Below are 27499 nucleotides of genomic sequence, written 5' to 3'. Positions count from 1 at the left end.
GGGACAGGAACCGTGTCCGACCCGGTTGACCCGTATCTACCTCAGCCGGGTACGTCGCAGCGTGGCTCAGTGGAAAGAGCACGGGCTTTGGAGTCAGAGATCATGGGTTCGAATCCCGGCTCGGCCACTTGTCAGCTGTGTGACCTTGGGCAAGTCGCTCAACTTCTCGGTGCCTCAGTTACCTCATCTGTAAAATGAGGATGAAGACTGTGAGCCCCACGTGGGCCGACCTAATTCCCCTGTGACCACCCCAGTGCTTAGAACAGTGCTCGGCACCTAGTAAGCGCTTAACAAATACCAACATTATTATTCACTTCTCTGGGCCTCAGTTTCCTCATCTGGAAAAGGGGGATCAAGGGTGTGAGCCCCATATGGGACAGGAACGGTGTCCGACCCGACTGACTTGTATCTACCTCAGCCGGGTACGTCGCTTCACTTCTCTGGGTCTCGGTTTCCACATCTGGAAAAGGGGGATCAAGAGTGTGAGCCCCACGTGGCACAGGAACGGTGTCCGACCCGATTGACTTGTATCTACCTCAGCCGGGTACGTCGCTTCACTTCTCCGGGCCTCGGTCTCCTCATCTGGAAAAGGGGGATCAAGAGTGTGCCCCACGTGGGACAGGAACCGTGTCCGACCCGATTGACTTGTATCTACCCCGGCGCTCAGAACAGTGCTCGGCACATAGTAAGTGCTTCACAGGTACCCTAATCATCATCATCTGCCACATGGGATGGAAGAATCGCAAAAAGTGCGAAAAGGAGCTTCCGTCCGGAGGCAGGATCGTGAGAAGGTGGGAAGATTATTCCGTGCTGCTGTTAGGGGTGCGGCCTAGCGGTTAAACCCCGGGCCCAGGAGTCAGAAGGAACCGGGTTCTAATCCCGGCTCCACCGCTGGGTGACCTTGGACTTCACTTCTCTGAGCCTCAGTGACCTCATCTGTAAAACGGGGAGTAAGACCGTGAGCTCCGTGTGGGACAGGGGCTGTGTCAAACCGGATTACCTTAGAGAAGTAGCGTGGCTCAGTGGAAAGAGCCCGGGCTTGAGCCGGAGGTCATGGGTTCGAGTCCCAGCTCTGCCACTTGTCAGCTGTGTGACTGTGGGCAAGTCAACTTCTCTGGGCCTCGGTTACCTCATCTGGAAGATGGGGATTAACTGTGAGCCTCACGTGGGACAACCTGATTCCCCTGTATCTACCCCAGCGCTTAGAACAGTGTTCTGCACTTAGGAAGCGCTTAACAAACACCAACATTATTACTGTACCTACCCCAGAGCCTAGAATGGTGCCTGACACAGAGTAAGCGCTTAACAAGTACCATAAAAAAAGAAATCGGGGTATCTATTAATTGCTTATGATGTGCTAAGCACTGTACCCTAACATCCGGTTAGACACGGTTAGACGTCCCGAAGCAACGTGGCTCAGTGGAAAGAGCCCGGGCTTGGGAGTCAAAGGTGGTGGGTTCTAATCCCAGTTCCGCCACTCGTCAGCTGAGTGAGTTTGGGCAAGTCACTTCATTTCTCTGACCCTCAGTGACCTCATCTGTAAAATGGGGATGAAGACTGTGAGCCCCACACGGGACAACCTGATTACCTTGTATCTACCCCAGCGCTTAGAACAGTGCCGGGCACATAGTAAGCGCTTAACAAATCCCACCCATTATTATATAGACACGATCCCCGATCCACATGGAGCTCACAGTCTAAGGTGAGGAGCTAAGAGAGTTTCTTCCAAACCTCTTCTGTAGACATTTCAGACTCTTGGGCTACAAGCGTTTAGTACGGTGCTCTGCACGCGGTAAGCGCTCAATAAATACGACTGAACGAATATTTTCCTAATGAGGACGCCTGCTTAGCCCAAAAATCCCAGTGGGAGGGAGCCAGGGAGTCTGACGCAGAGAGCGTCCCCCGCAACCCCTTGGAGGCCCGATCCATTTTTGTATTTTGGGTTTCAACTGTGGGAAACAAACCTGGGATTGTTTTTTTGTCTTGTTTTGCTCTGTCTTGTTTCTCTCTCCTCTCCCCCGGCTCGAATCTGCCCCAGATTGAATTTATACGATTGGACGATCGGAAAACTTGCCCGCATTAATCCCGGTTCAACTGCGGTGAACCCAACGGCTATTCAGCGGTCTAATACAGCTGGACAGCGGGCCGGGGAGGGCGGACAGGCGGTTCTCAGTGGGTCGCGGCCTTCCGCCGGCGCCTTCGGAAACCCGGGGCCTCGTTTTGTTTCCCTCTATTGATGCCCGGTGGGTGGAATGAACAATTTGTGTGGACGCCGGGGTCCGGACGGACGGCGGATGGCGGCTGCTCCGCCTTTCTGGGAAGCAGAAGGCTCTCCTGGAAATCCAGAATGGACCCCAATTCTCCTGGACACCCCGCAATCTCCCGGGTGACCTTTGCCGCCGTGGAGGGTCGGTGGTCGGACCTGGCCTGATAATAATAACGTGGGTGTTTGTTAAGCGCTTACTACGTGCAGAGCACCGTTCTAAGCGCTGGGGGAGATGCGGGGGAATGAGGTTGTCCCCCGTGAGGCTCACGGGCCTCATCCCCATTTTACCGATGAGGGAACTGAGGCCCAGAGAAGCGACTCGCCCACAGTCACCCAGCTGCCAAGGGGCAGAGTCGGGAGTCGAACCCATGACCTCGGACTCCCAAGCCCGGGCTCTTTCCACTGAGCCACGCTGCTGCTCATGGATACAGCCCGGGTTTGGGAGTCAGAAGGACCTGGGTTCTAATCCCCGCTCTGCCAGTTGTTTGCTGGGTGACCTGGGGGGGAAAGTCACTTCAGTCCTCTGGGCCTGAAAAATGGGGATTAAGCCCCATTTTAATCTTATCTCGGCTTATTCTAACCCATTCATTCATTCAACAGTATTTATTGAGCGCTTACTGTGTGCCGAGCACTGTATTTAGAACGGTGCTCATCACATAGTAAGCGCTTAACAGATGCCGTCATCATTATCATTATTATTACCAACTCAGTTATATGGCGCTCTCTCAAACATTTAATACGGCGCTCTGCATACGAGAAGCAGCGTGGCTCAGTGGAAAGAGCCCGGGCTCGGGAGTCAGAGGTCATGGGTTCGAATCCCGGCTCTGCCCCCTCGTCAACTGTGTGACTGCGGGCGAGTCACTTCGCTTCTCTGGGCCTCAGTTCCCTCATCTGTAAAATGGGGGTGAAGACCGTGAGCCTCAGGTGGGACAACCCGATGACCCCCGTAGCTCCCCCAGCGCTTAGAACGGTGCTCGGCACAGAGTAAGCGCTTAACAAATACCAACATTATGATTATTGCACCTAATAAATACCATTGGTTGGTGGGTTGATTATCCATAGGCAGTGCTTGACACTTGGGAGGTGTGCAGTAAATGGCATTGGTTGGTTGATCATTACAGTTGGCATTTCATATCTGAATACTTCCTATTGCGGCGTGGCTCAGTGAAAAGAGCCCGGGCTCGGGAGTCAGACGTCATGGGTTCGAATCCCGGCTCTGCCCCTCGTCAACTGTGTGACTGCGGGCGAGTCACTTCGCTTCTCTGGGCCTCAGTTCCCTCATCTGGAAAATGGGGGTGAAGACCGTGAACCTCAGGTGGGACAACCTCATTCCCCCGTAGCTCCCCCAGCGCTTAGAACAGTGCTCTGCACGTAGTACGCGCTTAACAGATACCAACATTATTATTATTACTATTTACTGAGGTGCTCAGTAAATAGCACTGGTCGGTTGGTTGATAAGTGCAGATGGTTTCTCGGCACTGTGTCGGAGCTCAGTCAACAGCACTGGCTGGTTGGTCGATAAAGACAGAGAGTGCTTGGAAGCTCATAGGGGCTCCCAGTCTTAATCCCCATTTTACGGATGAGGTAACTGAGGCACAGAGAAGTTGAGTGACTTGCCCAAAGTCACACAGCTGACAAGCGGCGGAGGTACTCAGTAAATAGCACTGGTGGGTTGCTAAGTTCGGAGAGACAAGCGGAGCCTGCAGAGGGCCTGGATTCTCCTATCGTGTCGGCTCCACCCTGAGCTCAGTCAGTCGATCAGTCGCTGGTATTTATTGAGCGCTTTACTGTGTGCCAAGCGCTGTACTAAGCACTTGGGAGAGTACGCTCTAACGGATACATTCCCTGCCCGCGGAGAGTTTCCAGTCTAGGGAAAGGGCAGGAGCTACTGGCAATCCCCGTCGAAGGCGCACATCAGCCGCCCCCTCTGTTTTCAAAAAGAACGCTCTATTTCTTTTTCATTTTTTTAATGGTATTTACTAAGCGCCAGGGAGCTCTGCTAAGCAGTGGACCAGACACAAGCTAATCGATTAGGCTGGACACGATCCACGCCCTACATGGGGGCTCACGGGTCTCAATCCCCATTTTTCAGACGGAGTAACTGAGGCCCAGAGGAGTGGAGTGGCTTGCCCAAGTCACAGAGCAGGCAAGTGGCGGGGGCAGGATTAAAACCAGGTCCTTCCCACTCCCAGGCCCGTGTTCTCGCCACCAGACTCCGCTGCTTCTCTATCGCGGCCGTGAGTAATAATCTTCTAAATCCCGACTCGGCCCCTTGTCAGCTGTTGCGACTGTGGGCAAGTCACTTCACTTCTCTGGGCCTCAGTTCCCTCATCTGTCAAATGGGGATGAAGCCTGCGAGCCTCCCGGGGGACGACCTCATTCCCCTGTGTCTCCCCCCCAGCGCTTAGAACGGTGCTCCGCACGTAGTGAGCGCTTAACAAATACCAACATTATTAAATCGTATAAAGGGAGGGTGTCACATTTACAATCACTTCTGTGACTCTCTTATAAAGCTGTTCCCACAACAGTTAATAATAATAATAATAATGTGGGTATTTGTTAAGCGCTTACTATGTGCCGAGCACCGTTCTAAGCGCTGGGGTAGACACAGGGGAATCGGGTTGTCCCACGTGGGGCTCACGGTCTTCATCCCCATTTTACAGATGAGGGAACTGAGGCACAGAGAAGTTAAGTGACTCGCCCAAAGTCCCACAGCAGACGAGTGGCCGAGCCGGGATTCGAACCCATGAACTCTGACTCCAAAGCCCGTGCTCTTTCCACTGAGCCACGCTGCTTCTCACAGTTCCGACCCCGGGACCGTATTTCCGTCCGAAAACCTTGAAAATCTGTGGAACAGAACGAGTCAGCCAAGGGCCTATTAACACCTTATTACAAGGCCCAAACTCCCAAACTAAAATCTTTCTCTTTCTTCAGGTGCACAAAGGATCTGGAAGGAAATCTAACGTGAACCAGACCCCGGTTAGTGGCAAAATTCATAAGCGTAAGAATTGGCGCTGTTCGAACGCCGATCGCGATGCCGAAAATCAACTAGCTTTAGATCGATCTGAACGGCAGACAAGGCGAAGAGAAGAAGACTTGGGAAAGAAGCCACGAGATAGAAATAAATACCGAAGAGATCCGTTCGAAAGGAGGCCCGGGTGAAATTTCAGGCTCTCCCCAGCTCGAAAGAGCATCAGTATTTTCTCGTTCATCACCCGCTCTATCGATTAAAACCCAAATTCTCCGAGTTCCTGTTAGTTTCGTTCCTGAGACGACAATCAGTTGCATGACAGCAGTCATTATCCGCCGGATCAAAAATCTGTCTTAAGTACCAGTTTACTTTGACGAAATGATTATTCATGCTGCCTGACTGCTAAATTTATCAACTTCTGCAGAGCAGAAAGGGTTCCCAACGCATTTGCGTCTTCCCAGAGAAGTGGAAAGAAGCCTGGGCAAAACCACGTAAATATATGAATAGTTTGGGTGGGAATTTCCCAAACTTTTCGTGTCCTATTTTTTTGTGTCTTTAGTTCCTTAATTGCAATGTCACAGTAACAGAGAGCAGCAGACCCAATTCTGCACGGACGAATAAACACATCTAATAAAGAAGATTTAACCGAGTAAATCAAACACCGGATTGAACATTTTCTTGCATAACAGACCACAGAATGGGCATTCATTTTACCAATGAATCCCTTGCATTAGAAACAAATAGAAGTGGTACACCAACATAATTAAACTGCACAACCGATGGATTCGGTTACAAATTTCTCTCTATTTCATTGAACTTACACCCGTCGATTAGAACTGCCGAAACATAGTCAAGACCCTCACTGAGAAGATGAAGCGCAAAACGCTATTCATTTGCATCCCATCATTCGACAAATTATTTTTTCCGTCCGTTTTTTATCGTCGCCCTGCCTTGAACTAATTCGTAACAAATCACTTCAGTGGCCGCGACTAAATTAACGGAGCTCAGGCGAACGCATGAAAATCTCGACGCGAAATCAGGATAGACGGGACAGCTTCGTTTATGCTGTGGAAAGAGCCCGGGCTGGGGAGTCAGAGGTCAGGGGTTCGAATCCCGGCTCCGCCACTCGTCAAGCTGTGTGACTGGGGGCAAGTCACTTCACTTCTCTGGGCCTCAGTGACCTGGTCTGTAAAATGGGGATGAAGGACCCGTGAGCCTCACGTGGGACCACCCCGATGACCCCGTTATCTCCCCCGGCGCTTAGAACAGTGCTCGGCACATAGTAAGGCGCCTAACAAATACGACGTTATTATTACTTCCTTTTTAAAAAAACTGCCTCGTTTTTCCTTCTTTGAAGCCATTCTCCTGTTTTTGAAAGGAGGAGGGGTAGAGAAGCAGCGTGGGCGCAGTGGAAAGAGCACGGGCTTTGGAGTCAGAGGTCATAGGTTCGAATCCCGGCTCGGCCACTCGTCAGCTGTGTGACTTTGGGCGAGTCGCTTCACTTCTCGGTGCCTCAGTTCCCTCATCTGTAAAATGGGATGAAGACTGTGAGCCCCACGTGGGGACGACCTTGATTCCCCTGTGTCCTACCCCATGCGCTTAGAACGGTGCTCGGCACGTAGTAAGGGCTTAACGAATACCAACATCATCAATCAAGTTATTTAAAACGAAATTCCCTCAAGTTTGCCGTCCAAACTTGACTTGGTCTGATTTTCAAAGCCCGCTCTTCACGGCGAATGTAAAATGAAACTGGTGGTTTTGGGCATAAGTGATTTTTCTGGATTTTTCGGCAGGGATCCGTTCCGCTGCTTTTGAAGACCGATGGGTTTTGGGGGGGGGGGGGGGGGGGGGGGGGGACTGGATTCGGATTTCTCCTCGGGGCCTTGTGGACAATCACTACTCTCTCCCCCCTTTCGAAGCCTCACCGAAAGCCCATCTCCTCCAAGAGGCCTTCCCCGACTAAGCCCCCCTTTCCTCTTCTCCCTCTCCCTCTGCGTCGCCCTGACTTGCTCCCTTCATTCATCGCCCCTCCCAGCCCCACCCCACTTATGCACATATTTTGTGATTTATATATTATAATAATAATAAGCATGGCATTGTTAAGCGCTTTCTATGTGCTGAGCACCTTTCTAAGCGCTTGGGGTAGATAGAGGGTAATCAGATTGTCCCTCGTGGGGCTCCCGTATTTTAATGCGGTCCAGTGGAAAGAGGCCGGGCTTGGGAGTCAGAGGTCGTGGGTTCTAATCCCGGCTCCGCCGCTTGTCAGCTGTGTGACCGTGGGCCAGTCACTTCACTTCCCTGGGCCTCATCTGTCAAATGGGGACGAAGACTGTGAGCCCTACGTGGGTCAACCTGATCACCTTGTATCCCTCCAGCGCTTAGAACAGTGCTCTGCACCTAGTAAGCGCTTAACAAATATACCAACATTAGGATTATTACATTACTATTATTTTTACAGATGAGGTAACTGAAGCACAGAGAAGTGAAGCGACTTGCCCACGGTCACACAGCAGACAAGTGGCAGAGTCGGGATTAGAACCCACGACCTCTGACTCCCAAGCCCGGACTCTTTCCGCTAAGCCACGCTGCTTCTCGTTTTTAGTAATGTCTATCTCCTCTCTAGACCGTAAACTCGCCGTGGGTAGGAATGTATCTGTTATTGTTATATTTGACTCTCCAAGTGCTTAGAACAGTGCTCTGCACACAGTAAGTGCTCAATAAATAGGAAAAAATTAATGTGTGAATGGGAAAAAGCCAAGGAGCCCCCGAGACTCCTCCCCCTCCCCTTGGCCACCATCTCCCATCAGACTTACAGCCCGCAGGATAGAGCCGGGGCCTGGGAGTCAGAAGGTCATGGGTTCGAAACCCAGCTCTGCCACTTTTCTGCTTTGTGACCTTGGGCAAGTCACTTCACATCTCTGGGCCTCAGTCACCTCCTCTGTAAAATGGGGATTGACACTGGGAGCCCCATGTGGGACAGGGACTGTGTCCAACCCGATTTGCCGGCACCCACCCCAGCGCTTAGTACAGTGCTTGGCTTGTAGGAAGCACTTAACAAATACCACAATTATTCAATCAGTCTCGAGGTAAGATAGGACCTGTGTTTGACCTGATTATCTTGTATCTAGCCCCCAGAGCTTAGGTACATAGTAAGGACTTAGACAATACCATAATTATTATTGAATCGAGTGCTAATATCCTTGCAGAGCACTGTACTAAACGCTTGGAAGGGTACGATAAAGTAAATACAATCCTTTCATTCATTCATTCATTCATTCAATAGTATTGATTGAGCGCTTACTACGTGCAGAGCACTGTACTAAGCGCTGGGAATGGACAATTGGGTAACAGATAGAGACGGTCCCGGCCCTTTGAGGGGCTCACGGTCTAATCGGGGAAGGCAGAGGGACAAAAACAAGACAATAAAATCACGATAAATAGAATCAAGGGGATGGACACCTCATTAGCAAAATAAATAGGGCAATAAAAATATATACAAATGAGCACAGAGCTGAGACCCATCCCCTCCAAGAGGCCTTCCCAGACTAAGCCCCACTTTTCCTCATCTCCCACTCCCTTCTGCGTCACCCTGACCTTCTCTCTTTGCTCCTCCCCCCCTCCTCCCAGCCCCCAACATTTATGCCCGTGTCTGTCACTGATTTATTTGTATTAAACAATAATAATAATAACAATGCTGGTATTTGTTAAGCGCTTACTATGTGCAGCGCACAGTTCTAAGCACTGGGGCAGATACGGGGCCATCAGGTTGTCCCACGTGAGGCTCAGAGTCTTCATCCCCAATTCATTCATTCATTCATTCATTCATTCAATTGTATTTATTGAGCGCTTACTACGTGCAGAGCACTGGACTAAGCGCTTGGAATGGACGATTCGGCAACAGAGAGAGACGATCCCTGCCCACTGACGGGTTTACAGGCCCTCCTAATCGGGGGGAGGCAGATGGACAAAAACGAGACAACTTAATCACGATAAATACACTCAAGAGGGCTTGGGAGTCAAGGATCATGGATTCTAATCCCAGCGCTGCCCCTTGTCAGCTGTGTGACTGCGGGCAAGTCACTTCACTTCTCTGTGCCTCAGTTTTCTCATCTGGAAAATGGGGATTAATAATAATAATAATAATAATAATAATAATAATAACGTTGGTATTTGTTAAGCGCTTACTATGTGCCGAGCACTGTACTAAGCGCTGGGGTTAGATACAGGCGTCATCAGGTCGTCCCACATGAGGCTCACAGTTAACCCTCATTTACAAGATGAGGGAACTGAGGCCCAGAGAAGTGAAGTGACTCGCCCACAGGCGCCACGGCTGAGAAAGTGGCAGAGCCGCGGACTCGAACCCATGACCTCTGATTCCCAAGAGTGGGCTCTTTCCACTGAGCCACGCTGCTTGCCTTGTATCTAGCCCAGCTGCTTAGTGCCTAATAAGTGCTTAACCGATACCATCATCATCATCATCATTATTATTAATCCCCATTTTGCAGATGAGGTCACTGAGGCCCAGAGAAGTGAAGTGACTTGTCCAAGGTCACACAGCTGATCATTATTAATAATAACAATAATGTGGGCATTTTTAAGCGCTTACTGTGTGCAGAGCACCGTTCTAAGCGCTGGGGGAGATACAGGGTCCTCAGGTGGTTCCCACGTGAGGCCCACGGTCTTCATCCCCATTTTCCAGATGAGGTCACCGAGGCCCAGAGAAGTGAAGTGACGCGCCCCCCCAGTCACACCAGTGATCATTCTTTTCAATTATTCTCATTTTCACCGAGCTCAGTGGCAAGAGCCCGGGGCCTGGGAGTCAGAGGTCATGAGTTCGGACTCCCGGGCTCTGCCCCTTGCCAGCCGGGTGACCGTGGGCCGGTCACTTCACTTCGCTGGGCCTCAGTGACCACATCTGTAAAATGGGGATGAGGACGGTGAGCCCCCCACGTGGGACAACCTGATGACCCCGTGTCTCCCCCAGCGCTCAGAACGGCGCCCGGCCCGTAGTAAGCGCTTAACAAATACCCCCATCGAACCACGGTGCTAACAGTGCGATTCGATAAGCGCCAAGCACTGTTCTAAGCGCTGGGGGAGAGAGAGGGTCCTTGGGTGGTCCCCCCCCGGGGGGGGGGGGGGGGGGGGCTCCCAGGCGAGAAGCAGCGTGCTCGGGGGAAAGAGCATGCACTTTGGAGGCGGAGGTCCTCAGTTCGAATCCCGGCCCTGCCCCTTGGCAGCTGGGTGACGGCGCTTAGAACAGCGCTCTGCCCACAGTAAGCGCTTAACGACTACCAACATTATTATTTATATTATTATTGTTTATCCCCATTTTTCCAGAGAGGTGACCGGGGCCCGGACCAGCCAAGCGACGGGGTCCCAGGTCACGGGGCGGGGGCGGGATTCGAACCCCCGGCCCGGGGCTCCCCAGCCCGGCCGCTTCCCCTTCCCTTCCCCTTCCCTCCCCGCCGGGTCTCCCGCGGAACTACGACTCCCGAGGCCCGCGGGGCCTCCGACTCCCGGCAGGCCCGCGCCAGCCGTTCCGCGCGGGGTTGGGGCGTGGGCGGTCACGTGAGGGGCCCGGGCCCCGGGCCTCGGCCGGCGGACAAGATGTCGGAGCGGCTGCCGCCCGCTTCCAGGTGGTGGTTCTCGGCACCGGTAGGGCCCCACCGCCGCCGGACCCCCCCCGGGACCCCCCCCAGCCCCTCGCCGACCCCGGGACCTCGGCCTCACGCGCCGCGCCGGACCGGCGCCTCCTCCCCCTTCCCCTCCTTCCCTCCTCCTCCTCCCCTCCTTCCCCTCCCTCTCCTCCTTCCCTCCCCCTCCCCCTCCTCCCCCTCCCTCCCTCCCTCCTTCCCTCCCTTTTCTTTCTCTCCTTCTCCCTCCTTCCCGCCCTTTCTCCCCTCCCTCCCCTTTCTACCTTTCCTCCCCTCTCCCTCCTTTCTACCTTTCTCCTCCTCTTCCTTCCTTCCCCCCTTTCCTCTCCTCCCTCCCTTCCTCTCCCCTTCCTTCCTTTCCTTTCCTCCCTCTCCCTTTCCTTCCTCTCTCCTTCTCCTCCTCCTTCCTTCCTTTCCTTTCTCCCTCCCTTCCTTCCTTTCTTCTCTCTCCTTCCTTCTTCTTCTTCTCCTTCTCTTCCTTTCTCTTCCTTCCTTCCTTTCTTCTCCCTTCCTTCCCTTCCCTTCCCTCCTTCCTTTTCCCTCCCCTTCTCCTTCCTTCCTCCTTCTCCTTCCTTCCTTTCTCCCTTCCCTTCCTTCCTTTCTTTCTTTCTCCCTTCTTCTTTCCTTTCTCTTCCCTTCCTTCCTTTCTACCTTTCTCCCTCCCCTCCCTCCCCTCCTTCCCCCCTCCTCCCCTCCTTCCCCCCTCCTTCCTCCCTCCTCCCCTCCTCCCTCCTCCCTCCTCCCTCCCTTCCTTCCCTCCTCCTTCCCTCCCTCCTTCCCTCCTTCCTTCCCTCCCATCTCTCCTCCCGCCCGAGCGTACTCGACTGGTCCGAGAGCGAGGGCAGGCAGGACGTTAATGAAGGGATCACTCCTCTTTAGGGGGGGGCGCCTAGAGTGGACAGAGCAGTGTACTAAGCGCCGGGGAGAGCGACGAGGTCGGAGAACCGGCTTCCGGTCCCCTGGCCCGCTTGGTGACCTTGGGCGAGGCCGTCCGCCTCTCCGCCTCTCTCCCCATCCGTCCATCGGAAGGCCAAGATGACTTAGATGGGCGTCGCGGGGCCACAGAATCGGGAGGAGCGCTTCTCCGGAGAAGACGCCGATGCTACGAAGAGTCCGGGGAAAACGTGGGGGAGGCAGAACCTCCGGCAGCTGCTGGGCGGACGGAGACCACAGCGACGAGGACGGAGGAACCGTTAGGAGGGTTACGGGTTACGGAGGAGACGGGAACCTCGGGACAGAGTACAGCCACGCGGCGGCTACGAAGCAGAAGCGACTCCACGGCCCTGGACGATAAAATAGGGATGATGATGATGATGATGCCGGTATCTGGGAAGCGCTTCCCGGGTGCAAAGCACTTTTCCGAGCGCTGCTGGGGGATACGAGGCCATCGGGCCGTCCCTCGTGGGGCTCACGGTCGCCGTCCCCGTTTCACAGATGAGGGGACGGAGGCCCGGAGAAGTGAAGTGACTCGCCCACAGTCACCCGGCTGACGAGCGGCGGAGCCGGGATTCGGACCCGTGACCTCTGACTCCCGAGCCCGGGCTCTTAAGTTCCCTGCCTCTCCGTACTTCTACGGTCTAATAACGGACGAGCCGTTCCCCCGCCGCTGGTCTGCCGCGTGACCTCGGGCAAGTCACTTCTCCGGGCCGCCGTTCCCTCGTCTGTAAAAAAAGAACGGGGACGGAGACCGCGAGCCTCACGCGGGACACGGACCGAGTCCCACCCGCTTGGCTCGTATCCACCCCAGCGCTCAGTACAGTGAGAAGCAGCGTGGCTCGGTGGAAAGAGCCCGGGCTTGGGAGTCCGCGGTCATGGGTTCGAATCCCGGCTCGGCCACTTGTCAGCCGGGCGACCGTGGGCAAGCCGCTTGACTTCTCGGTGCCTCGGTCGCCTGGTCTGTAAAATGGGGGTGAAGACCGTGAGCCCCACGTGGGACAACCCGATTCCCCCGTGTCTACCCCGGCGCTCAGAGCGGTGCTCGGCACATAGTGAGCGCTTAACAGATACCAACATTATCATCATTATCACAGTGCCTGACGCATAGTAAGCGCTTCGCAAATACCGTCGTCATTATAGTTATTCTTCTTGTTCATCGTCGGTCATATCGAGAGCTTGCTGTGTGCAGAGCACTGTACTGAGCGCTTGGGAGAGGAGACTATAGCGGTAAACGGACACTTTCCCTGCCCGGAACAAGCTCACGGTCTGGAGGGGAGGCCTGGGCTCTTCCCGCCGGGCCTCGCCGCTTCTCTGGAAATGATGTCAGACTTGGGGATCGGGCAGGATCGGATTTGTAAAGATTCATCCGTTCATTCAGTGGTGTCTATTGAGCGCTTACTATGTGCAGAGCACCGGACCAGGCGCTTGGAACGAACGAGTCGGCAACCGACGGAGACGGTCCCCGCCGTTCGACGGGCTCGCGGTCTAACCGGGGGGAGACGGACGGACGAGAACGGTGGCGATGAAGAGAGCCGAGGGGAAGGACGCCTCGTAAAAACGACGGCGACCGAATAGAATCGAGGCGATGGACATTTCATTGACAGAATAAATAGGGTGATGAAAATATGTACGGTCGAGCGGACGGGTACGGTGCCGAGGGGAGGGGAAGGGAGAGGGGGAGGAGCGGAGGGAGACGGGGGGGAGAAGAGGGTTAAGCTGCGGAGAGGTGAAGCGGGGGCGGGAGAGGGAGAAGGGGAGCTCGGTCTGGGAAGGCCTCTCGGAGGAGGCGAGTTTTAAGTAGGGTTTGCGGATCGGGGTGAAGGACGTTAAGGAAGCGGCTTCCCGACCCATCCTGCGATCACAGCGGGGACGCGAGCCGGTTAGCGGAAACTCCCGCCCGGCTGCCGGGTTTCGTTTTCATCCGTTCGGTCGTATCTGCTGAGCGCTTAGCGGGCGCAGAGCAGCGTACCGAGCTGTACCGTTTTCCAACGGCGTCTCCGAGCCCGTATCGCTCCTTTCGCCCGAAAGGAGGCCGCTGTGGTCCGAGGGCCCGGGCGGATGACGGCAGGGAGGAGCAGCGTGGCCCGGTACGCGCGGCCTGGGAGTCCGAAGGACCTGGGTTCTAATCCCGGCTCCGCCGCTCCTCTGCCGGGTGGCCTCGGGCAGGTCGCTTCTATTTATTGCTATTATTTTTGTCCGTCTCCCCCGATGCGACCGCAAGCCCGTCAAAGGGCCGGGGACCGTCTCTGTTACCGATTTGGCCATCCCAAGCGCTTAGTACGGTGCTCTGCACGTAGTAAGCGCTCAGTAAATACTATTGAAGGAATGAACTTCTCTGGGCCTCACTGACCTCTTGGGGGAATTTAGACCGTGAACCCCATGGGGCCTGGGGACTCTATCCAACCCTCTTGGCTTGTCTCGATCCCGGCACTTAGTACAGTGCCCGGCACTCCCCAGGGACCAGACGGCCAACTTCTATCATTAGGAGGGCCGGCGAGATCAGTCGCTCCACGATACTCGTTGAGCGCCGACCATGTGGCGAGCACTGGACCGAGAGTCCGCTACAGCTTGTCGGCTGCGTGACTGTGGGCAAGTCGCTTCACTTCTCTGGGCCTCCGTTCCCTCATCTGTCCAATGGGGATGAACTGCGAGCCTCCCGTGGGACGACCTGATGAGCCTGTATCTCCCCCGGCGCTTAGAACAGTGCTCTGCACTTAGGAAGCGCTTAACAAGTACCAACATTATTATTACAAGAGTTGGTTGGCACAGAGAAGCAGCGTGGCTCAGTGGAAAGAGCCCGGGCTTTGGAGTCAGAAGCCATGAGTTCGAATCCCAGCGCCGCCCCTTGGCAGCTGTGTGACTGTGGGCAGGTCGCTTCTCTGGGCCTCATTACCTCATCTGCCAAATGGGGATGAAGGCCGTGAGCCCCACGTGGGACCGCGCCGATTCCCCTGTGTCTCCCCCAGCGCTGTAGAACGGTGCTCGGCACGTAGGAAGCGCTTAACAATACCAACGTTATTAACATTATTGCCATGCCCTGCCTTCGGGGAGCTTACGGTCTTGGCGGGGAGACGGACGATACCCGGCGGGTTGGGTGGGTCCCTTGTCCGTCGTCCCCGGCCGGTTCTGGGGGGTGGAGGCCCGGCCGCCCCCCGGGGGTCCGCCGTCCCGGCGTGGCCGGGGCTGGACGGAGGGCCACCCCGTCACTCCCCCGAAACTCTTTTCCCTCGGCTTTTCCCCGGCTCCCCCCTCGGGCTCGCAAAGAGGGTCGGGGAGGGGGAATGAGAACCATCTTTTTCGAGGGACCAAGGATGGCCAGTGTCGGACCCCCGGCGGGTGATGGGCGGGCTGTCCCCTTCCCATCAGAGAAGCCGCGTGGCTCGGTGGGAAGGGCCCGGGTTTAGGAGGTCGTGGGTCCTAATCCCGGCTCCGCCGGCCTGTCAGCCGCTGTGACTGTGGGCAAGTCATGTCTCGGTGCCTCGGTGGCCTCATCTGGAAAATGGGGATGAAGACTGTGAGCCTCACGTGGGGCAACCTAGCCGCTTAGAACAGTGCTTGGCACGTAGTAAACGCTTAACAAATTACCAACTTAGGTATTATCAGCAGCGGCCCGTCATGCCCGACGGGACGTTCGGTTTCTTCGCTTTTAACTGGGATTAAGGGGCTCGCCGTGCCGCGCCAGGCCGCTGTTCTCAAGCCTGGTAGGATGCCACTGAGGCCAGATACGGTCCGTTGAGCACGGTCCCCGATTGGGAAGGGGAACAGGTATTGAGGGAGTCCCCATTTAACAATGAGGTTAAAGCGGTGAGGCCAAGAGAGGCCGGGCCCCGTCCCTCCACGGCGGCGGCTGGTAAGTGCGGGCGCCTGTCCCTGGCGCGGTTGGCCAGGCCTCGGGAGACCCGGGGCCCGAGTCGGGGAAAGGCCACCGTGGCCTCCCCGGTCTCCTGATTAAGCCAAACTCCCATTACCACTGCCGGCAATTTTATTTTCCTCCTTTATGGTAGTCGTTCAGTGCCGACCGGGTGCCGGGGCAACCGGTCTAAGCGCCGGGTAGATACCAGCTAATCAGGTTGAACCCCGTCCCCGTCCCACCTGTGGGCCTACAGACCTCATCCTCGTTTGACAGATGAGGAAACTGAGGCCCAGAGAAGTGACTTGCCCGAGCTCACGCAGCAGACAAGAGTGAAGCTTAGAACTCAGGTCGCTCCGACCCCCGGGTCCGGCTCTGTCCGCTAGACCCGCTGCTTCCTATAATAAGACGGGGTATTTTAGGTGCTCACTATGTGTGCCGGGCACCGTCCTAAGCGCCGAGGTAGATACCAGGATGGACCACAGTCCGTGTTCCACGCGGGGCTCACGGCGTTCGTCGCCATTTTACAGACGAGGCACAGAGAAGGGAAGTGACTTGCGCAGGGTCCCACAGCAGAAAAGCGGCAGAGGCGGGATTAGAACCCAGGTCCTTCTGACTCCCGGGTCTGGGCTCCGTACGCTTTTGACCCCTCCTCCCCCTCGACATCTTCTAATTTCCGTGCTCTGAGGAGGTCACGCCGAGCCGGATTATCAGGACGCTCTTGGGGTGCCGAATAAACGATTTCCCGAGTCACATCAGCTCGAGAGATATCGCCCGTACCTGCGCGGTTGTTTTTCCGGGGGTGTTTTTTTGGGATCGATTCTGGCGTTTTGGCAGGCGCCTCGGGATTCCACGGTTATGACAGACGAAACAGAGATAATTCGGCCGAGGCAAACCTCATTTGGGATAATACTTCGTCCGAATCTTGGCGGAAACAATATCGGCATATGAGCCGCCGTGCTATCAAAACATAATTAGGATGGTGGCGGAAAGACCCTTTCAAATAATAAGATGCTTTTAAACTTGCCACTGAAGCTGCCGGGGTGGAGAGAGAGAAATGCCGACGGCCTGGGTCGCTCGTCTCCGTGTTTCTCCTCTCGTTGCTCCCCTTTCGGTCACTCGATCGTATTTATCGAACGCTTACCCTGCGCAGAGCGCTGCACTGAGCGCTTGGGAGAGTTCATTGTACCGGTATAACAGAACGCGCTTCCCTGCCCACAGAGAGTCACGTAAAAATCGTCCCCGAGCAAGTGCCCCGGCTCTGAGTTTACGGGCGGGGAGCGTGTCTGCGAGTTCTTGTTGCGTTGTCCTCTCCCGAGTGCTCAGTACAGTGCCCTGCACGTAGTAGGCACTCAACAAAAACCACCGACGGAGGGTTCAGCTTTGCTCATAGGCAGCCTCACAAGGCCAGTTCCAATAAATAGTCTTTTATGGTGGTTTTTGAAATGTCATTTTTAAAAAGAGCATTTGTTAAACACTTACTGTGTGCAGGGCACTGTACTAAGCGCTGGGGTAGAAGAAGCGTGGCCGAGTGGAAAAGAGCCGGGCTTGGGAGCCAGAAGCCGTGGGTTCCGATTCTGGCTCCGCCAGTTGTCAGCCGTGTGACTTTGGGCGAGTCACTTCACTTCTCTGTGCCTCAGTGTGACCTGATCTGTAAAAGGGGATGAAGACTGGGAGCCCCACGTGGGACACCTGATACCCTGTATCTTCCACAGCGCTTAGAACAAAGCTTGGCACATAGGAAGTGCCTAACGACTACACGGTTATTCTTATTATTATACGAATGAATCGGGTTGGACACGGTCCACTTCCCCTTGGGGCTTCACAGTCTCAATCCCCACTTTACAGATGAGAGAAGTGAAGTGACGTGTCCAAGGTCCACACGGCAGCCAAGCGATAGAGCCGGGATGAGAACCCACCTTCATTCATTCGATAGTATTTATTGAGCGCTTACTATGTGCAGAGCACTGGACTAAGTGCTGGGGTGGATACAGGGTCAGTGGGAGACATGTTCCTTTCCCACAAGGAGCTTAGAGTCTACAGGAGGCAGGGAGGGCGGTGGGGTCGCCTACGGTGACGGGAAGGTCAAGGAGGGGGACAGGGTCTGGGTGCGAAGATGAGGCTTTGCGTTTAGGCCGTGTGAAGTTGGACACGCCGGCGGGGCGCCCAAGCAGAGAGGTCCTGAAGGCCGGAGGAAATTCATTCATCACTCAATAGTATTATTGAGCGCTTACTAGGTGCAGAGCACTGGGGCTAAGCGCTTGGAACGGACAGGATCGGGAACAGAGAGAGACAGTCCCTGCCCTCCGACGGGCGCACGGTCTGCGAGACTGCAGAGGAGGAGAGGTGTCTCGGGTGGAGCGATCGACCCGGAATTCCTCCTCGCAGAGGTGGTAGTTGATTCGTTTGACGGTGGGATCCGCGAAGCGCTTTGCTACGTGCCGAGCACCGTTCCGAGCGCCGGGGGAGATACGGGGACGATGAGGGTGGACTTCATCGGTTGTCCACGTGGGGCTTCAAGTCTCTATCCCTTTTGCAGATGAGGCCAGTGAAGCGACTTGCCCAAAGTCCTCGGCTGACAATGGCGGGCCGGGATTCGAACCCGTGACCTCTGACTCCCGAGCCCGGGCTTCTTCCACTGACCACCCTGCTTTCTGCTGGTAGTTGAAGCGAGGGAGCAGTTGAATTCCCCAAGGCGAGGTGTAAATGGAGACTAGAAGGGGACCAGGAACTGAGCCTGAGGGACCCCGCTTTAATAATAATAATAATAATAATAATGTTGGTATTTGTTAAGCGCTTACTATGTGCAGAGCACTGTTCTAAGCGCTGGGGTAACACAGGGGAATCAGGTTGTCCCACGTGGGGCTCACAGTCTTAATCCCCATTTTACAGATGAGGGAACTGAGGCCCAGAGAAGTTAAGTGACTTGCCCACAGTCACACAGCTGACAAGTGGCAGAGCTGGGATTCGAACTCATGAGCCCTGACTCCAAAGCCCATGCTCTTTCCACTGCGCCACGCTGCTTCTCCAAGAAGATCCTTTAGAAGAGGGAAGAGGAGGAGACCACGGAAAAGGCTGGAAAAGAGCGACCGGGGAGATAGGAGGAGAACCGGGAGAGGACCGTCAGCCAAGTTCATTCATTCAATCGTATTTATTGAGCGCTCGCTACGTGCAGAGCACTGGACTAAGCGCTTGGAATGGACAGTTCGGCAACAGATAATGATGTCGGTATTTGTTAAGCGCTTACTACGTGCAGAGCACTGTTCTGAGCGCTGGGGGAGATACAGGGTAAGCAGGTTGTCCCACGTGAGGCTCACGGTCTTCATCCCCATTTTCCAGATGAGGGAACTGAGGCCCAGAGAAGTGAAGTGACTCGCCCACAGTCACCCGGCTGACAAGTGGCGGGGCCGGGGATTCGAACCCATGACCTCTGACTCCCAAGCCCGGCCTCTTTCCACTGAGCCACGCTGCTTCAAGCAGGAAAATATCCTGTCCTCAGGAAGGAGCCTCAGCCTTCAAAATCTATCAGAAAAATCTGGGCCAAGGCGGTGTCGACTGCATTTCCCCAGGGAACGAAGAAGCGTCTCGTTGGTTCTTCTTTTTATTATTTTGAAAAAGAGCCGCTAAGGAGGCGACTCAAGAGAGAAACTGTGCAAGTAGTTTGGGATTTATGACGAGAGACCAACACCAGCAAGAATCCTAGAGTGTAAGGTGACATTCTGGCCCTAATTTTCCAGTGCCATTTTATGTCAGCTGTTGGAGCAGGAGCTAAATATTCAGTCTTAACCGAACATCCTCGGTTTCGTCGGTCGGTGAGTTTTGCGACGTTGATGCTGTTTGCGCTTGTTTACGATAGTGCAGAAGGTCTGTGTCCGGGGCTGTTTAAGTTATAAAATAAAGGATGTGGCTTTCTAAAAGCTCGTCGTGGACCAGGATTTTTCTTGCCGGCGATTCTAATTTTCTTCCTAAAAAGAAGTTATTCTTTATAAAGGCAGTCACAGTAAATTTTCGAGTTCTATGCAATTTTCTTTCCATTCTGGTCTTCACCGGTTATAAATAACACATGAAATGACTTTCAAGGTAGAAAGCAGGAATCCATTTTGAAATGTTCTATAAAATAAAGAGTGATTTATGGTTTCATATGATTTTGGCTGAAAGCACTCGGGCTTTGCCAGGTCATCAAAGTCCTGTCAGGGGAATCTATTATTTATTGTTCGATATGCCGGGAGTGGTGTAAGTACTTTATTTCATGTTTATCTTATGTAAGTATAGTGTTTGGGAAAATCAATTCCAGATACTAATATAGTTTTAAAAATAGATCACGGAAAACTAAGCTAAATATTATAGTTGTGAATTATAAAGTTGAACCTCCAGGATTTGGATTGAGAGAGAATTTTGAAAAACGGACGTCCGAGGGTGTTATTCCGCAGGACGTCTTGGTCGGCGCGGACGGATATCGACTTCGTGATCTATCTTCTGCCCCGATTTTTCCGGTCTCTTTAGTTTTAGCCTCCGTCCCCTCGATTTTCTACAGATAACGCGTCCAGACCGGTCTGAGGAGGAGAATCTGGGCCGGGGCAAGTTGGCCACGTACTCTCCCCGCCCCCTCCCGAGCTTCTGAAACGTTTCTTCAGGGGAACAGAAGTCCCTCAGAAAGCGGAGCCGTGGCAGGCCACCTCGGTGTTTGGGGGGGGGGGTGTCTTTACCCAAAGAACTAATATTTGCTTGTGGTGGAAGAAAAAAAAAAAGAAATCCAAGGCCAAGACGGTCAAGTCTCGATCTTCCTGGGTGAAACTGGTCATTCTCCTCGTAGCGCCGGCGAGATTGGCCCAATTCTTACGTCCTTGAAAGGAGTTAACTGGCTCGGTCGCTCCCCCTGGTCTCCTGTAGCAAAGCTTTAGTGGCACAGAGAGGGATGTTATTTGCTTTGGAGGTGGGACATTGATATGCATACGCAGCCTTTCCGATACCGACGCTCTCCTGTTTAGCGTTCTTTCAGGATAGCGCTCTTGAATTTTAATGCGGGCATTACTTACGGTGTGGCTCTCTCGCTTCAGGCAGCGAAGTTTACCTTGGCTTAAGCGTGCCCCTTCCCCTCCCTTTGAAGGATTTTGACCGATTTCAATAGGAGGATTAAAGCCCCTTCAATTCAGCATTCGGCAGTGACATCTATTTAACGGAGGCCGTCAGCGCGGGGGGCCGTCCTTTGCCGAACGGAAGGTGAAAGCTGACATTTTGACAATTAAGGACTATATTTACCTCTGGGCCCGATCATTACCGACCGACGCATCTTTTACATTAGTATTTGATCGTGTCGCCCCTGGGGGGTGGTTTTAATCCCCGTTTTTTTAATATATTTTTATTGCCCGAGTCAATTTTCTGCATCTTGGGAAAGCCCGGATTCTTTTAATACATCCCGTCGGGAAACGGTACTTGCGTCTGGGGCTCTTTCGTCGAACACTCTCTTGTCGTGGAGCCGTGTTTTTGTGTCTGAGGGGGCTCTCCCGGGGCCCCTAGCCCCCCAACGTTTAGGTACATGTTCTGAAACTACTTTTTCCCTTACGTGTAATATATAAATAGAGAATGTCTGTGTCCCCTCTCTAGACTGAAAGCTCCTGGTGGGCGGGGAACACATCTGCCAATTCCATTGTATTATACTCTCCTCTACTGTTCGGTGAGCGCGTAATAAATACGATCGAAAGAGTGAATACTCTCCTTCACGCTTAGTATAGTGCTCTGCACACAGCGCTCAAGACGTACCAGTGATCGATTGATCGATTTTCCCTTTTCCCTGCCCTCTCCCTCCACTGCCCCCCCGGCCCCACTGGGAAACGTCCCATCACTGGACTTTATTTCTAATAGGATGGACAACTAAGTAGGCTCAACCTTCCAAAGTCCTGGCTTAATTGCAGCCTGCTGGTAAAAACAAAGTTGAAGTCTACTTACGTTTGAAATCTGAGAGAGATTTATTTCCAAACACTAGTTTTTAAATGATCTGTATTTTAAAAGATATTTAAAAGTGCTAAATAGTTAATATCTGAAGGTGGGTGTTTTTTGTTGTTTTGTTTCTTTTTAGCGCAGACTGGCGTATAACTAATGCGCTTATTCATTCATTCATTCACTAGTATTTATTGAGCGCTTACTATGTGCAGAGCACTGTACTAAGCGCTTGGAATGGACAGATCGGCAACAGATAAAGTCCCTGTCCTTTGATGGGCTTACGGTCTAATCGGGGGAGACGGACAGACAAGAACAATAGCAATAAATACTAAAACCGGGGCCTTCTGAAGTAGTTTATGCTGGAGTTTATCAGTGAAAGCAGCTGGAGATGGCTTTTAATGTGGGTTTTTTTTTTTCAGTCGTATTCCAGTTGGCTCGGTATATAGTAATCGTAATAATGATAATGGTGGTATTTGTTAATCACTTTCTATGGGCAAAGCATTGTACTATGGGGCAGATGCGAGATAATCAGGTCAGACCCAGTCCCTGTCCCACACAGGGCTCCCAGCCTAGTGAGAGGGAGAACAGGTATTGAATTTCCTTTTTGTAGATGAGGAAACTGAGGCACAGAGAAGCAAAGTGACTTGCTCAAGATCACGCAGCAGGCATATGGCAGAGCCGAGATTAGAACCTGCGTCCTCTGACTCCCAGGCCCGTGTTCCTGAGAGCCCTCTGGTACGGTGCACTGTGCTGACCCCTTGGGAAGTGCAGAACAGAGAACTGACACATTCAGTCAGTCCTATTTACTGAGAGCTTCCTGTGTGCAAAGCACTGTACTAAGCGCTTATGTTCCCTGCACACAAGGATTTTGCACACTATTAGGGTGTACGCCCGGCTCCGCCACTTGTCAGCTGTGTGACTGTGGGCAAGACACGTCACTTCTCTGTGCCTCAGTGACCTCATCTGTAAAATGGGGATTAAGACTGTGAGCCCCTCGTGGGACAACCCGATTACCCTGTATCTCCCCCAGCGCTTAGAACAGTGCTCTGCACATAGTAAGCGCTTTACAGATACTAACATTATTATTACGCCCACCTCCCCGAATAGAAATGAGACCAGTAGTGTAGAAAGATCTGCCTATTATTTGATGTTCACCGTCACCATTCAAATGTCCAGTTTATTCAATCAGCTTGGGTCTAATGGATTCAACTCTTACTTTCTCCCAGTGGAAAAATTCCCAGATTTTTCAGTAGGTTTCACTGTAGTAAAACAACCCCACCGCACGCTTTCACTTTGGTTTATTAACTTTTTGTATCTGGGTGAGAGGAAGCCCTGCCCTGTCGGTGGGACTATAAGCCTTTTAAATGAAAAAAGTCATAGAAAAGTTCTGGAGGAATATGATCCTTCAAGTTCTTGGCTATTAGATATTCTTAGGAAACTTGGATTAAAAAAAAAAAATCCTCCAGCTAAGCATGATAGCACAGCTTCCTAGGGTAAGAATGAATGCAGTATTTACTGTTCTGGTCTGACCTAATTTGTACTATTAATAATGGCAATAACATGTAACAGGAATTCTGTTCTTTTCGAACCTCTCAATGAAAAAATTAAGTCAGGGAATCGCAGCTCCAAACAGGAGAAACGTTTAGCTTCCCCTCTTCTGAGGCCAGTGGAAATTGTGACGGTGAAAAGATTTGCAGGTAAAAACGATTCCAGTGGTCCTTTTTTTTTTTTAACCTTAATCTGATAATGAATTTTCAATTTCTACCTGGCTATTCACGGGAATCCAATCTCAGTGGAGCGGGGTAAAACGATCCGACCCCCTTTTTAGAACGCTGTGACTGAGACCTATTGCTAACTTGAAGTGCCCGTGTAAGCGTCGTACTTGGAAATGTAAAGTTTCACCCGGCTCTGTTTTCCGTAGGCTTGCCTGAGTCCATCATAGCAGCCGCGTGTTCCAGGAGCGGGCAGAGGGTCCTCCACGTCGATTCGTAAGTATGACCACCCCCTTGTGTGACGCCCAATAATAATAATAACTGTGGTCTTTGGAAAGTCCTTATTATTTGTCAGGTACAGTACTGAGCGCCGGGGTAGATGCAAGGTAATCAGGTCGGATACAAACCCTGTTCCACGTGGGGCTCACAGTCTCTCAATCCCCATTTTACGGATGAGGTAACCGAGGCACAGAGAAGTTAAGTGACTTGCCCAAGGTCACACAGCAGACAAGTGGCAGAGCCGGGATTAGAACCTTAATGTCCGTGAGCTGCCGTGGAACGGAAGGATTTTGGTGACCTTCCCCCCCCCCCCCCCTTTTAAAAATGGTGAGGTACCCTCTGCCAACAGAGAAGCGGTGCAGCCTAGTGGATAGAGCACGGGCTAGGAGTCAGGGGCCCTGGGGACTAATCCCGTCTCTGCCGTTTGTCCGCTCGGGCAGATCGCTTCTCTGTGCCTCAGTTTCCTCATCTGTAAAATGGAGATTAAATCCTACTCCTTCTAACTTAGACTGAGATGTCCAAATGGGACAGGGACTGTGTCCTGCCTAATCATCTTGTAAATACCCCGGTGCTCAGTATAGTACTTGGCACATAGTAAATGCTTAACAAATACTGGTTTGAAAATAAAAGAAGACAAACGTTCAGTGTTCTGTTCTTCCGAAGAGTAGAAACCTCAGTTGCGTTCGTGGATAAACCAGATATGTCATACCTCACCTCCTGTGTCTTGGCTTTTTTAGAATTCCCAAACCCCTACCCCTGGGGTCAGAGGGTTTGTCAGCTACTGGGGGACTTTTCAGAGGTTGCCATTTATATTTCTTGCTTTCTCTCTCTCTCTCGGGCCAACTCTAAAACTGGGAGGCATTGATTTGAAAATGGAGTTCTTTTTAGAATTCTCTAGTTCTCTGAGAAGAAATATAGATCTTCCGAAATACCTCTGCTCACCATAGGCTCCTTTTACCTTGTCCTGTTAATAATAATAATTGTGGTATTTGTTAAGGCTTACTATGTGGCAAGTACTGTTCTAAGCACTGAGGTAAATACAGGGCAATCAGGTTGTCCCAGGTGGGGCTCACGGTCTCAATCTCCATTTTACAGATGAGGTAACTGAGGCACAGAGAAGTGAAGTGATTTGCCCAAGGTCCCAGAGCTGACAAGTGGTGGCGCTGGGATTAGAACCCATGACCTGACCTCCTCCAGGAGGCCTTCCCAGACTGAGCCCCCCATTTCCTCTGCTCCTCCCCTCCCCATCGCCCCGACTCCCTCCCTCTGCTCTACCCCCTTAATTAATTCGGTCAGACAGGATCCCTGCCTTACATGGGCTCACAGTCTAAGTAGGAGGGGGCAACGGGGGCACAGAGAAGTGAAGTGACTTACCCAAGGTCACTCGGGAGGCAGTTAGTGGAGCCAGGATTAGGAGCCAGGTCCTCTGGTTCTCAGGCCCGTGCTCTTCCCTCTAGGCCATGCTGCTTCTCGTGATTCTTAAGGACTTAATTATGGTAAGAGCACGTATGAAGCGTGTACCATGTGCAGCGTATTGTACTAAGTTCTGGGAAAGTATATCAGATGGGAACTTAGATACAATTGCCGGCTCACTTGGGAGGAGTCAGAGTTGGAAGAAGGAATTGGCTTCAGGTTTCTCTAAAGATAGAAAAAGCACTGGGTGTGAAAATCCTAGGAGAAGCAGAAAGAAAAATTTTTCAAGTCATTTTGGACTCCATTTTTAAAGATTGTTTCCTAGAGAATAGATGATCAAAATATGATAAATAAAAATAAATAAACGTTGGCATTTGTTAAGCGCTTACTATGTGCCGAGCACTGTTCTAAGCGCTGGGGGAGATACAGGGTCATCGGGTTGTCCCACGTGAGGCTCACAGTTAATCCCCATTTTACAGATGAGGTCACTGAGGCCCAGAGAAGTGAAGTGACTTGCCCACGGTCACACAGCTGACAAGTGGCAGGGCCGGGAGTCGAACCCATGACCTCTGACTCCGAAGCCCGGGCTCTTTCCACTGAGGCGCGAAATTTTTGAGTTGGGTTAAGTAGGCGAGAGCATTTTGGGTTAAGTAACTGAGCGCTTTCAGTTGTCAGCAGCATATACTAATGAGAATAATTGTAATAATAGTGATATTTAAGTGCTGACTGTGTGGCAGGCACTGTTCTAAGGGCCTGGGTAGATACAAGATAATAGAATTGGACACAGTCCCTTTCCCAAAGGGCTCACGGTCTTAATCCCCATTTTCCAGGCGAGGGAACTGAGGCCCAGAGAAGTGAAGTGACTTGCCGAAGGTCACACAGCCGACAAGTGGCGGAGCTGGGATTAGAACCCAGGTCCTTCTGACTCCAGGCCCGCCGTCTCTCTCCAGTAGGCCACACTGTCCGTGAAGCAGGCGGTGTGGCCCGCCCTTCTTTTTTTAGCGATTCCATTTCAAACCCTTTTCTCCCGAGGCCCACCGAGGCCCTCGGATGCAGGAAATGGAACCCTGGTGCCCCTTCAAGTTGGAGAAGAATTTGGCCCAGGATGTCATATCTAAGGAGCTGCCATTCTGAGGTGACAGTTTTTCTCCCCAGCCCAATTTTCACCTTTTCCTTTCTCAGAAAGCTCCCCAAGCTCCAGCCCGGGTAGCGAATAAATCGCAGAATATTATTCCGGGCTCTTCTGCTTCCTGTTTTGCCCAGTCAAGAGGGGCCGTAGATCCTTCTGCAGATACCCGGCCGCCTTGAAGTCGTCTGATTTAGCGTGTAATTCTCAGAGGGCAAGGCACCGTGTCGGCTCTGCCGGTATTGGATTACTCTAACGCGGCACTGTGTGCAAGTGAGCACTTAAAACATGCCTTTCCACGACAACAGAAGTTTAGAGAGAGCTCAGATAGCAGAGTGTGAAATACCCAAAGATTAAAAGGTGAAGTGTCACCGGAAGCATCGGTATTAGATTATTGAGGGGTTTTTTTTTCATATCACCTTTGTTTTGCTTTTGAGTTTGCATTTCCTTTAACATTCTGCGATCCCACAAATTGAAATCTGCTTCCCCTCCCGTGTCTGTTTTCCCGGCCGACGTGGGCAGGGGTGGAACGTTTTCCGAAGAGTCCGTGGGACAGGTGGAACTGTTCTGTTTGCCGGAACGAACTGAGAATCTCGGTTGTCACCGTGACAAGGGGGACGGAGAAAAAAGAGGAATTCAAGAATTGTTTTTAAATTTGAAAATGAAAATTGTTTTTATTTAGACGTGTAGGCAGAGAGCTTCACCCTTGTTTTTTTAATGTGAAATTATCCCAATCCGATGCATTTTATTTTTTTTTTCTTTTGGCAGTGTGAACAAATACCACTGGAGGAGCTTTGTAACTTTTTGATACTTTTGACTCCCTGACCATTCCTTCTGTCTTGCCATTCTGAACCCTGCTGTGACGTTCAGAAATGAATGAATCCAACTTGCACAGGCTCTTGTAACCGTAGTAAAAAAGGGTTAATCTCACTATTGAATGCAAGATTCTTTAAGTATTCAGCAAGAAAACCACAGCACGGATTTATCTATCTAGTATGGGCTTAGGTTTTCTCAAAGATGTGACACAGTTTAGCTTGATCTTGTCCAAAGGGACTACTATCAATCCACCAATCATATTAATTGAGTGCTTACTGTGTGCAGAACGCTGTTCTAAGCACCTGGTTGAGTACGATATAACAGAGTTGATAGTCGCGTTCTCTTCCCACAACGAATTTACAGTCCAGGGGGACAACTGATTTGAATCAAGACACTATCATGGAATACTGTGATATCTCGCACCTAAACGGGGAAGGGGATGAAAATAAAGAGATGCAAAACCCACAGGCCAAACTCTAGATTCGAGTTATGTACATTCATCTCCCCTTTTCATTACCTTGTGGAGATCGACTTAT

General features: G+C 52.2%; 1 protein-coding gene across 1 annotated transcript in view; it reads left to right on the top strand.

The window, feature by feature from the left end:
* The first annotated feature begins 726 nt into the window (after positions 1–726).
* Positions 727–27499, top strand: part of CHM (CHM Rab escort protein) — a 110006-nt gene continuing 83233 nt past the window's right edge. Inside the window, 4 exon segments of the mRNA XM_029067881.1 lie at positions 727–822; positions 5201–5267; positions 10761–10892; positions 23539–23605. Coding sequence (XP_028923714.1) covers positions 727–822; positions 5201–5267; positions 10761–10892; positions 23539–23605 — 362 coding nt within the window.

Source organism: Ornithorhynchus anatinus, chromosome 6 (genome assembly GCF_004115215.2).
Source record: "Ornithorhynchus anatinus isolate Pmale09 chromosome 6, mOrnAna1.pri.v4, whole genome shotgun sequence".
In the NCBI taxonomy this organism is placed as follows: Eukaryota; Metazoa; Chordata; class Mammalia; order Monotremata; family Ornithorhynchidae; genus Ornithorhynchus; species Ornithorhynchus anatinus.
The sequence above is the reverse complement of the archived record's forward strand: the minus strand, read 5'-3'. Positions and strand labels throughout refer to the sequence as shown.